Raw genomic sequence first — 14,723 nt, 5'->3', positions numbered from 1 at the left:
TGAAATTCACATAAATTTAACAGGTAGGCCATCGATTTCAGGCTTCACAGTGGCTTGGTTGTTAACGCTATCAACTCACACCTAGAAGATCCCTGGTTCGTGTCCCAGCCTGGGCCTGGATCTTTCTGCTTGGAATTTGCATGTTTTTCTCATGCATGCATGGGTTTTCTCTGGATTCTCCGGCTTCCTCCCACGGTCCAAAAGCATGCTGAAATTAATTGGTGATTCTAAATTGTCCGTAGGTGTGAATGTGAGTGTGATTGTCTCTCTATGTAGCCCTGCAATAGACTGCTACCTGTCCAGGTATCCCCTACCTTCACCCAAAGTCAGTCGGGATAGACTCAGCCCCCCATGACACTGATGAGGATTAAGCAGTGTATAGATAATGGATGGACCATTGATTTGAAATTTGACTTTCTTCACTGAAAATTTCTATGATTTCATTATCTGACAAGTCAACATAGATTTAAGCTCTTCTTCAAATGTATAAGTGAACTTCAGATCTTTAGAAAGAGGTGCATCAATAATGAGAGCAGTCAGTTTAATTTTCTTTTGTCTCACCACTGATGTAAGGTGACATCACCACTGATGCCCTGTTCTTCCAGAAAATCAAGATACCGAGTGTTAGGATCCTTTAATGCAGTAAATGCATGACAGGTTGGCAAGAACAGGAGGAAACAGTCTATGGACAAGACAGACATGGTAAGTGAACAGTGTTACATTCATTTTCATAAGAAAATTACTTTTTGTTTTTTGTCATTTTTAAAGAGAGAGAAACAAAGAGAGTGAAAGTTTGTTTTGGCAAATTTCTAAAGATACACACGTGGACAAAATTGTTGGTACCCCTCAGTTAAAGAAGGAAAAACCCACAATTCTCACTGAAATCACTTGAAACTCACAAAAGTAACAATAAATAAAAATTTATTGAAAATTAAATAATCAAAATCAGCCATCACTTTTGAATTGTTGATTAACATAATTATTTAAAAAAACAAACTAATGAAATAGGGCTGGACAAAAATGATGGTACCCATAACTTAATATTTTGTTGCACAACCTTTTGAGGCAATCACTGCAATTAAACGATTTCTGTATTTGTCAATGAGCGTTCTGCAGCTGTCAACAGGTATTTTGGCCCACTCCTCATGAGCAAACAGCTCCAGTTGTCTCAGGTTTGATGGGTGTCTTCTCCAAATGGCATGTTTCAGCTCCTTCCACATATGTTCAATGGGATTCAGATCTGGGCTCATAGAAGGCCACTTTAGAATAGTCCAACGCTTTTCTCTCAGCCATTCTTGGGTGTTTTTGGCTGTGTGTTTTGGATCGTTGTCCTGTTGGAAGACCCATGACCTGCGACTGAGACCAAGCTTTCTGACACTAGGCAGCACATTTCTCTCCAGAATGCCTTGATAGTCTTCAGATTTCATCGTACCTTGCACACTTTCAAGACACCCTGTGCCAGATGCAGCAAAGCAGCCCCAAAACATTACTGAGCCTCCTCCATGTTTCACCGTAGGGACAGTGTTCTTTTCTTCGTATGCTTGGTTTTTGAGTCTATGAACATAGAGTTGATGTGCCTTACCAAAAAGCTCCAGTTTGGTCTCATCTGTCCAAAGGACATTCTCCCAGAAGCTTTGTGGCTTGTCAACATGCATTTTTGCAAATTCCAGTCTGGCTTTTTTATGAGTTTTTTTCAGCAGTGGTGTCCTCCTTGGTCGTCTCCCATGAAGTCCACTTTGGCTCAAACAACGACGAATGGTGCGATCTGACACTGATGTACCTTGGCCTTGGAGTTCACCTTTAATTTCTTTGGAGGTTGCTCTGGGCTCTTTGGATACAATTCCAACGATCCGTCTCTTCAATTTGTCATCAATTTTCCTCTTGCGGCCACGTCCAGGGAGGTTGGCTACTGTCCCGTGGGTCTTGAACTTCTGAATAATATGAGCCACTGTTGTCACAGGAACTTCAAGCTGTTTAGAGATGGTCTTATAGCCTTTACCTTTAAGATGTTTGTCTATAATTTTTTTCGGATGTCCTGGGACAATTCTCTCCTTCGCTTTCTGTTGTCCATGTTCAGTGTGGTACACACCTTTTCACCAAACAGCAGGGTGACTACTTGTCTCCCTTTAAATAGGCAGACTGACTGATTATGAGTTTGGAAACACCTGTGATGTCATTTAAATGACACACCTGAGTTAATCATGTCACTCTGGTCAAATAGTTTTCAGTCTTTTATAGAGGTACCATCATTTTTGTCCAGGCCTGTTTCATTAGTTTGTTTTTTTAAATAATTATGTTAATCAACAATTCAAAAGTAATGGCTGTTTTTGATTATTTAATTTTCAATAAATTTTTATTTATTGTTACTTTTGTGAGTTTCAAGTGATTTCAGTGAGAATTGTGGGTTTTTCCTTCTTTAACTGAGGGGTACCAACAATTTTGTCCACATGTGTAGGAAATGAAACTTATGTACAAAGTGAATGCATTTAAATGGCAAATTATGATGAAAGACAGTAAATATGCCGTGAGCCTAGTTGAAATTCAAAGTAACAGCATGACATCTGCACACTGTTGATATGAAATAATTTATTATAATGAAATGAGCCGAACGACTGACATTTCTAACCAGGTAGCAGCAGGAGAGAAGTGGCAGGAGGGAGACAAAACATGAAAATTAATTAAGATTTTTAAAACATTTCAACAAGTAAATATCGAGAAACGTCTCTGCCTTCTCTTCTGTTATAATGTTCAAGATGTTCAAGATGAAGCAGTTTATCTTGACACTCTGACAAGTGATCCAACAGGCATTTATGGCTGTATGGATAGTCATTAGCAACATAGATTACATCCCAAAAAACACTACTCATTCATTCATACATTAGTCCACTAAGAATGAAGTGTATCAGCTCTTGCTAATGGATTGATAAAGTGTTACTTTCTACTGTTACAACCAAACTAAGATGCTGAGAATGTGCTGTTTGTTCCTGTACGTCTGTTGGAGTTGTAGTTGTGCCTGTCTTATAAAATGTGTTTCCTGTCATAGCCCAGAGGGTGAAGTTGAAGGAGAAAGCTGTGTGGATACAAATTACTCTGAGCTTAAAGCGCTCCCTAAATGTACTGCTGTGGGATTTTTATTCAGGCTGCAGTTACTCAGCTTGTTTGCTGTCGTGGCCCTCAGGTGTTGCTTTTCTCCTCACAACAGACAGAGATTATTGTAAGCATCTTCATGATCTGAGAAAACCTGCCTGACTACATATTTCAAGTCTCACTATGGCCTTTTTTCTTTCAGCTTCATCTCAGCCTAATACAGTGTAAAACCTTCTTTAAATGCTGGGGAAATCTGCTTTTATTTGTAATGGTATTCTGATACATGATTTTTAGAAAATACAAATAACTACTTTTAATTTGATCATAGAGTGCATCATGTGAGGCTCATTCAGGGAGTGTAGGAGGTAAAGAATAAATGACTTACCCGTGATGATGCGCTACATACTAAAACAATATTTAAAAGAAAAGACCATCTGAGCTCCTCATGCTATTCCTGTCTTGATGTGGCATAGTTGTAACACTATACAGTTGCTTCCTCTAGAATGGGCAGATCTATAAAGTCCCTGCCTCTCTCGTTTGAATCAGTGTTTTGAGACTCTAATCTGTCACAATATGTGTCTTCCAGCATATTAAAACACCAAAAGGACATGTTAACAAAACACAAAACTTGATTTTCACTGTCTTTAAGACAAAGCAGTGCTTTAAACTTTAAAAATGATCAGGTTTACTATCTTTGCAATTGTAATTTAGCATGTTGTCATGATGATGGTTATTGTGATCATGGTGCTAAATGAAAAGTTTGTACAATACCATTCATCCCTCTGACCAATCCGTCTGTCCTTGTCAATAAGTGTCACCCTGAGCCATAACATCATGAAGGCACATGATGAAAAGTGGTTGATAGCCAAAGTCAGTAAGCTTTACTCTCTCAATGTATAAATGTATGTCCCAGATTTCATGAGGAATATCAGTCTGGGCAGGCTGTGCACATATTTATAAAGAATTATATGTTCAGGTGAGTGCTCGGATTTCAGGTTGTGATCACACAGGACTACTAAATTCATGGAAGTGAATTGATTGAGAGGGATCATATCTCCTATATATGAATATATACGCCACTAGTCAAAAGTTTTGGAACGCCCCAGTTTGTCAATTTTTGTAAGTGAAATTAAAGTAGTTTAAGTCCAATGAAGAGCTTGAAATGATACAAAGGTAAGTGGTGAACTGCCAGAGGTTAAAAAAAAGGTAAGGTTACCCAAAGCCGAAAAATATTGTACACTTCAGAATTATACAAAAAAGCCTTTTTCAGACAACAAGAAATGGGTTAATAACTTAAAGCTGTTCTGCAGCAATGGAGGTTGATCAAGCCTTGAAAGTTGGTGATGCCAAATCCTACAGGAGTCCCAACTTTTCTAGATTACTTCCAACCCCGTCCGTCTGCATAAAGTAGTGTTGGAACACACCATGGCACCAGACCCTCCAGAGCATTATTAGAACAGTATTGTAATGCAGAAAGTAGTGTGTTGCTATAAAAATGGAGAGGAAAAAGCAATTCAAACTAGAAGAGAGACAGACCATCATAACACTAAAAAATGTAGGTCTTTCCTACAGAGAAATTTTGAAGAAAATTAAAATGGTAAGTGAGTCCAGTTTTAGGAGTTATCTTGAAGGAGGAGTTTGTTAGGAATGTCCTGGAGGTAAAAAGAGTGTCAGATCGAGTGATGAGCCTGAAGCTAGAAATTGAAGGTATGATGTTCAGTGTTGTTAGTGGGTATGCTCCACAGGTAGGATGTGAGCTGGAGGAGAAGGAGAAATTCTGGTTGGACCTTGATTGAAGTGATGCAGAGCATCTCTAGAAGTGAGAGAGTTGTCATTGGTGCAGACTTCAATGGATATGTTGGTGCAGGAAACAGAGATGATGAGGAGGTCATGGGCAGGTTTGGTATCCAGGAGAGGAACGCAGAAGGACAGATGGTGGTTGACTTTGCAAAAAGGATGGAAATGGCTGAAGTGAATTTCTTTCAGAAGAGGCAGGAACATAGGGTGACCTATAAGAGTGGAGGTAGGAGCACACAGGTAGACTACATCTTGTGTAGACGGTGTAATCTGAAGGAGATCAGTGACTGCAAAGTAGTGGTAGGTGAGAGTGTAGCCAGACAACATAGGATGGTGGTGTGTAGGATGACCCTGGTGGTGAAGAAGATGAAGAGGGCAAAGGCAGAGCAGAGGACCAAATGGTGGAAGCTGAAAAAGGAAGTGTTGTATGACTTTCAGCAAAGAGTTGAGGCAGGCTTTGCATGGTCAGGAGGTGCTTCCAGATTCAATTCAATTCAATTTTATTTATATAGCATCAATTACAGTCAAATCGTCTCAAGACGCTTTACAGAACCCATATGCCTGACCCCCAGAGCAAGCCCAAAGGCGACAGTGGCAAGGAAAAACACCCTTTTAACAGGGAAGAATCCTCGAGCAGAACCCGGCTCTATATAGGGGGGACCCATCTGCCTGCTGGCCGGGCGGGTTGAGAAGGACAGAAGAGGGCAAGGGGGAGGGATGGGAGAAGAGGGAGGGGTGGGAAAGCAAGGAAAACACAACACACATTTGGATACATGCATGACAGGATATGTGACACAGACAAAGTATAAGCTAACATTGAAAACTGACTCATAATTTACTCTTATGATGTACGGCTCTGACATTAAACATACTCCATATATAGCTAGCAGTAAAATTCAAACAGTATGTAAGTTAGCATAACAGTATAGTGAAGGCAATGCAGAGTTGACTGGTGGAAAAAGGGAGTTGGAAGCAGAGGGCTGGAGGAAGGTCAGCAGCAGCATCCCACAGTGGACATGATGGAGACTGGACCAGCTGGTGGAACATCGACCGCAGATCTGAAGCATCCAGCTCTGGGACCAGGGACACTCGGAGAAATAGCACAGGGGGAAACAGAGTGAATGTACTGCAATAACGGTATACATATTAAATGTAAAGGTAGATAGAGAAGGGCTCAGTGCGTCAAGGAAAGTCCCCCAGCAGCCTTGGCCTATAGCAGCATGACTAGAGGCAGAACGAAGGGACGTCCAAGAGGGAGTCAGCTGTGCAAATGAAGACACAAGCCGAACCCCTGTGGGTCACCCAGTCAGCCCCAACTATAAGATTTGTCAAAAAGGAACGTTTTAAGCCTGGTCTTAAAAATAGAGAGGGTGTCTGCCTCCCGAACCCAAACTGGGAGCAGGTTCCACAGGATAGGTGCCTGATAACTGAAGGCTCTGCCTCCCATTCTACTTTTAGAAATTCTAGGAACAACAAGCAAGCCTGCAGCTTGAGAGCGAAGAGTTCTACTAGGATAATAAGGTACTATCAGATCTTTAAGATATGATGGAGATTGGTTATTAAGAGCTTTATATGTCAGAAGAAGGATTTTAAATTCTATTCTGGATTTAACAGGAAGCCAGTGAAGAGAAGCAAGTATAGGGGAAATATGATCTCTTTTGCTAACTCCTGTCAGTGCTCTCGCAGCAGTGTTTTGGATCAACTGTAGATGTTTGAGAGAGCTATTTGGACAACCCGATAATAAGGAATTGCAATAGTCAAGCCTGGAAGTAACAAAAGCATGAACTAATTTTTCTGCATCACTCTGAGACAAAATGTTCCTGATTTTTACAATATTACGCAGGTGAAAAAAGGAAGTCCTACAGACTTGCTTTATGTGTGAGTTAAAGGACATGTCCTGGTCAAAAATAACTCCAAGATTCCTCACAGTAGTACTGGAGGCCAATGTGATGCCATCCAGAGTAACTATTTGCTCTGAAAGCGAGTTTCTAAGATGTTTGGGGCCAAATACAATGACTTCAGTTTTGTCTCAATTTAGCAGTAGGAAGTGAAAAGTCATCCAGGTTTTAATGTCCTTAAGACAATCTTGCAGTCTAGCTAACTGATCAGTTTCATCTGGCTTCATAGATAAATACAATTGTGTGTCATCTGCATAACAATGGAAGTTAATACAGTGCTTCCTAATAATATTGCCTAAAGGAAGCATGTATAATGTGAGAAGTATCGGTCCTAAGACAGAACCCTGAGGAACTCCATGATTAACTTTAGTATGCTCAGAAGAGTTATTGTTGACATGCACAAACTGGAACCTATCTGATAAGTAGGATTTAAACCAGTCCAGTGCTGTCCCTTTAATGCCAATTGAATGTTCTAGACCCTGTAATAAAATTTTGTGGTCGATTGTGTCAAACGCTGCACTAAGATCTAACAAAACAAGTATAGAGACTAGTCCATTATCTGATGCTATGAGAAGGTCATTAGTAACTTTCACTAGAGCTGTTTCTGTGCTATGATGCACTCTGAAGCCTGACTGAAACATTTCAAACAAATTATTCCTTTGTAAGTGTTCACATAATTGATTTGCAACTGTTCTTTCCAGAATTTTAGAGAGAAATGGCAGGTTGGATATTGGTCTATAGTTAGCTAACACATCTGGATCTAAAGTGGGCTTTTTAAGCAAAGGTTTGATGACAGCAACCTTAAAAGCCTGTGGTACATAGCCTGTTACTAGAGAGAGATTAATCAGATCTAACATTGAAGAATTAATTAAAGGTAAAATCTCCTTGAAGAGTCTAGTTGGGATAGGATCTAAAAGACATGTTGATGGTTTGGATGTAGAAACTGTTGAAATTAGTTCAGAGAGACATATAGGAGTGAAGAATTCTAAAGATTCATCAGGTCTAACAGCCAATTCAAAAGCATCTGTGACATTTATAGGAAGGGCCAGATTAATTTTATCTCTAATCAGAACTATTTTATGTGTAAAGAAGCTCATGAAGTCGTTACTGGTTAAAGCTAAAGGAATACAAGGTTAAACAGAGCTCTGACTCTTTGTCAGCCTGGCTACAGTGCTAAAGAGAAACCTAGGGTTGTTCTTGTTCTCATCTATTAAAGATGAATAATAAGTTGTCCTGGCATTACGAAGAGCTTTTTTATAGATTACTAGACTATTTTTCCAAGCCACATACACTACCTCTGAATTAGTGGAATACCACTTTCTTTCCAGCTTTCAGGATGCCTGCTTTAAAGTCCGCAGCTGGGAATTATACCAAGGAGCAAGTCTTCTCTGAGATATAACTTTCTTTTTACAGGTGCAACACTATCAAGAGTTGTACGCAGTGAGGCTGAAGCATTATTAACATAATAATCCACTTCTGTGGGGGTAAAATAATAATATTTGCCTTCTGATTTATCAGTAAATGTTGCTGAAGTAAACAGTGAGGGTATTATTTCCTTAAATTTAGATACTGAATTGTCAGACAAACACCTCCTGTAATGATATTTGTTCTCAGCTGCTATACAATCCTTTACTTTAAATTGAAACGTTATCATAAAATGGTCAGAAAGAAGAGGGTTCTGGGGAAATACTGTTAACTCTTCAATTTCTATGCCATAAGTCAGGACAAGGTCAAGAGTGTGATTAAAACTATGAGTTGATTTATTTACATGTTGAGAAAACCCAATTGAGTCTAATAATGAATTAAAAGCTGTTGTAAGGCTGTCGCTGTCTATGTCAACATGAATGTTAAAGTCACCCACAATTATAACTTTGTCTGAACTGAGCACTAATTCAGATAAAAAGTCTGAGAATTGAGATAAAAACTCAGAATAAGGAGCAGGAGGACGATATATAACAACAAATAAAACTGGTTTCTGAGCTTTCAAATTTGGATGAGAGAGACTAAGAGTGAGATTTTCAAATGAGCTGTAATCAGGTTTAGGCCTCTGGTTCAATTTTAAACTAGAATGGTAGATTGCTGCTACTCCTCCTCCTCGGCCTGTGATTCGAGGAATATGACAGTTAATATGACTAGGGGGAGTTGATTCGTTTAGGCTAACAAATTCTTCCTGCTGCAACCAGGTTTCAGTCAAACAGAACAAATCAATCTGGTGATCAGTTATCAACTCATTTACTAGCAGAGATTTAGACGAGAGAGATCTAATATTTAACAGACCACATTTAATTTTCCTGTCTCTTTGCTCTGTTGAAATAGTGGTATTAATTTTTATTACATTTTTGTGGTTACTATTTCTTTTGTATATTTTTGATTTGTTTAATTTATTGAATTTTGGTGGTCGGGGGACAGACACAGTCTCAATAAAGTTAACTGAATTACTGGAGGGTGACAGCTGTGAGGAAACTGCAGAGAGGTGTGTAAGACTACAACTCTGCATCCTGGTCTTAACTCTGGGTTGTCATGCTTTAGGAGTACTAATAAAATCAGCCATATTCCTAGAAATGAGAGCTGCACCAGCTAAAGTGGGATGGATGCTGTCTCTCCTAATCAGACCAGGTTTTCCCTAAAAAGAGCTCCAATTATCAATAAAGCCCACGTCGTTTGATGGACACCACATAGACAACCAGCGGCGAAACGACGACATGCGGCTAAACCTGTCATTGCTGGTCAGATCAGGCAAGGGTCCAGAGAAAACTACGGAGTCCGACATGGTTTTAGCAAAAGTACACACCGATGCCACGCTAATTTTGGTGACCTCCGATTGGCGTAACCGGGTGTCGTTACCGCCCACGTGAATAACAATCTTACTATATTTACGATTATCTTTAGCCAGCAGTTTCAAATTTGCTTCTATGTCGCCCGCTCTGGCCCCTGGGAGGCATTTAACTATGGTCGCTGGTGTCGCGAGCTTCACGTTTCTGACTATGGAGCTGCCAATGATCAGAGTTGGTTTCTCAGCGGGTGTGTCGCTGAGCGGGGAAAAACGATTAGAAACATGAAGCGGTTTGTGGTGAGCTGGGACAGCAGGCTTGAGTTTAGGACTGTTTGTCCTACGAACTGTCACCCATCCACCCGGCTGTTCGGGCGCTGCTAAGGGACGACTAACAGATGCTACACTCGCTAAGCTATTGCGGTCCGCACCAGCTAAGGGGGCCTGGCTAGCTGCTAGCGGGTTATTTTCCATGGTGCGGAGTTGCGATTCCAATTCGGAGAGCCTCGCCTCCAGAACTACAAAAAGGCTGCACTTATTACACATATCGTTATCACTAAAGGAGGCAGAGGAATAACTAAACATGTGGCACACTGAGCAGGAGAGAGAGGGAGAGGAAGAGGCAGAAGCAGAAGCCATGCTAACAACACGACACAGTGCTGAAACAGGAAATGACGCAATACGCTCACCGTAACGTCAGACGTCGCCTGCAGGAATCCAGTGAAGCAGCAGATGACTGGACAACTTCAGCAAATGTGATCAGGCAGACAGGTCGGAGAGTACTTGGTGTGTCATCTGGAAGGAAAGGAGATAAGGAGACTTGGTGGTGGAATGAGGAGGTGCAGGAGTGGATCCAGAGAAAGAGGTTAGCTAAGATGAAGTAGGACACTGAGAGGACTGAAGAGAGTAGACAGGAGTACAGGGAAATGCAGCATAAGGTGAAAGTAGAGGTGGCAAAGGCCAAACAAGGGGCTTACAATGACTTGTATGCTGGGTTGGACAGTAAGGAGGGAGAGACTGATCTGTACAGGTTGGCAAGGCAGAGAGACAGAGATGGGAAGGACGTGCAGCAGGTTAGGGTGATAAAGGATAAGGATGGAAGTGTGTTGGCAGGTGCCAATAGTGTGATGGGAAGATGGAAAGAGTACTTTGAAGAGTTGATGAATGAGGAAAATGAGAGAGAACGAAGAGTAGAAGAGGTGACTGTTGTGGACCAGGAAGTAGCAAAGATTAGTAAGGATGAAGTGAGGAGGGCATTGAAGAGGATAAAGAGTGGAAAAGCACTTGGTCCTGATGATATACCTGTGGAGGTATGGAAGTGTCTCGGAGAGGTAGCAGTAGAGTTTCTGACTGGGTTGTTCAACAGGATCTTAGATAGTGAGAAGATGCCTGAGGAATGGAGGAGAAGTGTGCTGGTGCCCATCTTTAAGAACAAGGGAGATGTGCAGAGTTGTGGCAACTACAGAGGAATAAAGCTGATGAGCCACACGATGAAGCTATGGGAAAGAGTAGTTGAAGTTAGACTAAGGGCAGAGGTGAACATCTGTGAGCAGCAGTATGGTTTCATGCCAAGAAAGAGTGCAACAGATGCAATATTTGCTTTGAGGATGTTGATAGAGAAGTACAGAGAAGGTCAGAAGGAGCTGCATTGTGTCTTTGTAGATCTGGAGAAAGCTTATGACAGGGTGCCCAGAGAGGAACTGTGGTTTTGTATGAGGAAGTCTGGAGTGGCAGAGAAGTATGTTAGAGTGGTGCAGGACATGTATGAGGACTGTAAGACAGTGGTGAGGTGTGCTGTAGGTGTGACAGAGGAGTTCAAGGTGGAGGTGGGACTATATCAGGGATCAGCTCTGAACCCCTTCTTGTTTGCTATGGCAACACGGTCTCACGGGGATTCGTGAAACTGTCACGTCAGTTTTTGTTTCGGTTTCGTGCACACCAACACGATGTCGTCATGTTTTTCGTGCCGCTCACCACGAGCGAACCCCTCTGTGGTAATCACATCTGAAAGTGGTTTATACCGGCGGATTTATGACGATCTAAGCTGTCCATCGGCGTTTGCGGCCGCCGCTGCAGCCGATGCTTCGGCCGCCGCACATTCTTTAAATTCCTATGCAAATTCGGCGGATTCATGACGATCTAAGCTGTCCATCGGCGTTTGCGGCCGCCACCGCGGCCGCCATTGCGGCCGCCGGACATCCGGCCACAACAGCGGCCGGATCACATCTGAAAGTGGTTTATACCGGCGGATTCATGACGATTTAAGCTGTCCGCAGCGGCGGCCGCAAACGCCGATGGACAGCTTAAATCGTCATGAATCCGCCGAATTTGCATAGGAATTTAAAGAATGTCCTGTGGCCGAAGCGGCGGCCGCGGCGGCGGCCGCAAACGCCAATGGACAGCTTAGATCGTCATGAATCCGCCGGTATAAACCACTTTCAGATGTGATTACCACAGCGGGTTTCGCTCGTGGTGAGCGGCACGAAAAACATGACGACATCGTGTTGGTGCGCACGAAACCGAAACAAAAACTGACGTGACAGTTTCACGAATCCCCGTGAGACCGGGCTGGCTATGGTGATGGACAGGATGAGAGACGAGGTTAGACAGGAGTCTCCATGGACTATGATGTTTGCAGATGACATTGTGATCTGTAGTGAGAGCAGGGAACAGGTGGAGGAGAAGCGAGAGGCGTGGAGGTTTGCCCTGGAAAGGAGAGGAATGAAGGTTAGCCGCAGCAAGACGGAGTATTTGTGTGTGAATGAGAGGGACCCAAGTGGAAGAGTGAGGTTACAGGGAGAAGAGATCAAGAAGGTGGAGGATTTTAAGTACTTAGGGTCAACAGTCCAGAGCAATGGAGAGTGTGGAAAAGAGGTGAAGAAGCGTGTACAGGCAGGCTGGAACGGCTGGAGAAAAGTGTCAGGTGTGAGGTGTGATAGAAGAGTTTCAGCTAAAATGAAAGGAAAGGTTTACAAAACTGTGGTGAGACCAGTCATGTTGTTTGGTCTGGAGACGGTGTCCCTGAGGAAAAGACAGGAGGCAGAGCTGGAGGTAGCAGAACTGAAGATGCTGAGGTTCTATTTGGGAGTGACCAGGATGGATAGGATCAGGAATGAGTACATCAGAGGGACAGCACATGTTAGAGGCTTTGGAGATGAAGTCAGAGAGGCCAGACTGAGATGGTTCGGACATGTCCAGAGGAGAGAGAGTGAATATATTGGGAGAAGGATGCTGAGTTTCCCACTGCCAGGCAGGAGGCCTAGAGGAAGACCAAAGAGGAGGTTTATGGATGTGGTTAAAGAGGACATGAAGGTAGTTGGTGTGAGAGAAGAAGATGCAGCAGACAGGGTTAGATGGAGGCAATTGATTCGCTGCGACGACCCCTTAAGGGAAAAGCCGAAAGGAAAAGAAGAAGAAGTGACTCCAGTTTTCTTCACCTTCAAAAGGCTCAGAAATTGGAGGAAACTGACAGGAAGAGGTCTAGAAGACTCAAAGCCACAACAGAATCAGAAGACAAGTTTCTGAGAGTCAACATCTTGGTGATAGGCAGCTCACACGACAACAGCTTCAAGCACAGCTTAATAGTGGTCATAGTAAGAAGTCTCAGTTTCAACTGTGAAGAGAAGACTTGGAGTTGCCGCAGAAAGCCGTTGCTAAGATGTTAGAATAAGAAAAAGAGGCTTGCCTGGGCCATGAAACACCACCAATGGACTACTGAAGACTAGAAGAAGGTTCTATGGACTGATGGATCAAAATTTGAAATCTTTAGTTCATCAGCAGGATTTTTGTACACCGTCCAGTAGGAGAAAGGATGGTTCCTCAGAGTGAAACATCAACTGTCAAACATGGAGGAGGAAGTGTGATGGTCTGGGGCTGTTCTACTGGATCCAGGGTTGGTGACTTATACATAGTAAGAGGTACCCTGAACCAAAACGGCTACCACAGCATTCAGCAGCACCATATAGTACCCTCTGGTATGTTCCTAGTTGGTCAGGGCTTCATCCTACGGGAAGATAACGACCCAAAATATCAGTCTCCAGACTCCAAGGAGCTGGTTTGGGATGAACTGGACAGAAGAGTGAAAGCAAAGCAATCTACAAGTGCCACACATTTATGGGAACTTCTGCAACAGAATTGGGAAGACTTTTCTGAAGAATATTTGATTTCCATTGTGAGAAGAATGCGACGAGTGTGTTCAGCTGTTATATTGCCAAAGGTGGTTCTTTGATGAGTCAAACGTTTAGAATACGTTTTGGTTTCTAAAATTAATTGTTTATTTGTTCTATGCTTTCATTTCAGAATGCAATGAGACACTAACATCATCATCAACAGCATCATTTGGGGTGTTCTAAAACTTTTGACCAGCAGTGTATATACGTCTTGTATATGTGAATACGACGTGAAGAAGTACGTGGACTACAACTTAATGACAAATTGTTAGTAAATGCTACAACCTGAATGAGAATAAGGGTCTCCACTTTCTGATATGAAGACAAACTGTTAATAATCACAGAATAAAAATACTGACTCACTCTTTTACAGTGTCACAAAACAGTCGTTAAGGGTTTGGCACAAAAACACATTGGCAGGGTTTAGAGAAAAGGGAAGTAACTGTGATTAATGTTTCCAAAAACTGGAGCGTTCAGCAGTGGTGGAAAAAGTATTCAAAGCATTTACAGTCTGACACCATAAAAACACACTATAATGATTATGCCAAATATTTTTTTGTGAAAATACCTAAAAGGTACTCAGAATATCAGATATAAAAACTGTCATTATGCAGCCTGGCCAAATGTTAGCTATCGGTAATATATGATGTTCTACCAAGAAGTTAAGGTAAGCTGCATTAAACTATCATTGAACTGTTGTCAGCTTTTCTCAGCTTCCAAACAGACAGTTCATCAGCCAGCAGGGTTTACTTTGCAGCTTTCAAATCCTTCTCTTTAACAGATAACTTTAAACTAATAATAGTGCCTTGCATTTATACAAGTGTGTCACAGTTAGACAGAAAAATAACCTCATCAAAATATGCATTGCAGTTCTAAAAAAAGGGGAACAAACACAGTGTCATCACAACAGGTAGAATAAAATAATAAAAATGTGAAAGAAAAGAAAGAGAACAAAATTAGGAATAAACCTAGAAATAAACCCTTGTTAGCACCTTAAAACCT

The 14,723-nt window shown here is 41.9% G+C and overlaps 1 protein-coding gene across 1 annotated transcript in view; it reads right to left on the bottom strand.

Annotated features, from left to right (window-relative positions):
* LOC127534728 (uncharacterized) overlaps positions 1 to 9,985 on the bottom strand; it is a 110,160-nt gene extending 100,175 nt beyond the window's left edge. The window contains exon 1 of the mRNA XM_051950712.1: positions 7,968 to 9,985. Coding sequence (XP_051806672.1) covers positions 8,128 to 9,279 — 1,152 coding nt within the window. The 5' untranslated portion in view covers positions 9,280 to 9,985 and the 3' untranslated portion in view covers positions 7,968 to 8,127. The remainder of the gene's footprint in view (positions 1 to 7,967) is intronic.
* Between the last annotated feature and the right edge of the window lie 4,738 nt (positions 9,986 to 14,723).

The sequence above is a fragment of the Acanthochromis polyacanthus genome, chromosome 7 (assembly GCF_021347895.1).
Source record: "Acanthochromis polyacanthus isolate Apoly-LR-REF ecotype Palm Island chromosome 7, KAUST_Apoly_ChrSc, whole genome shotgun sequence".
Taxonomy (NCBI): domain Eukaryota; kingdom Metazoa; phylum Chordata; class Actinopteri; family Pomacentridae; genus Acanthochromis; species Acanthochromis polyacanthus.
Note: the sequence above shows the minus strand (reverse complement) of the source record. Positions and strands in the feature narration are given on the sequence as shown.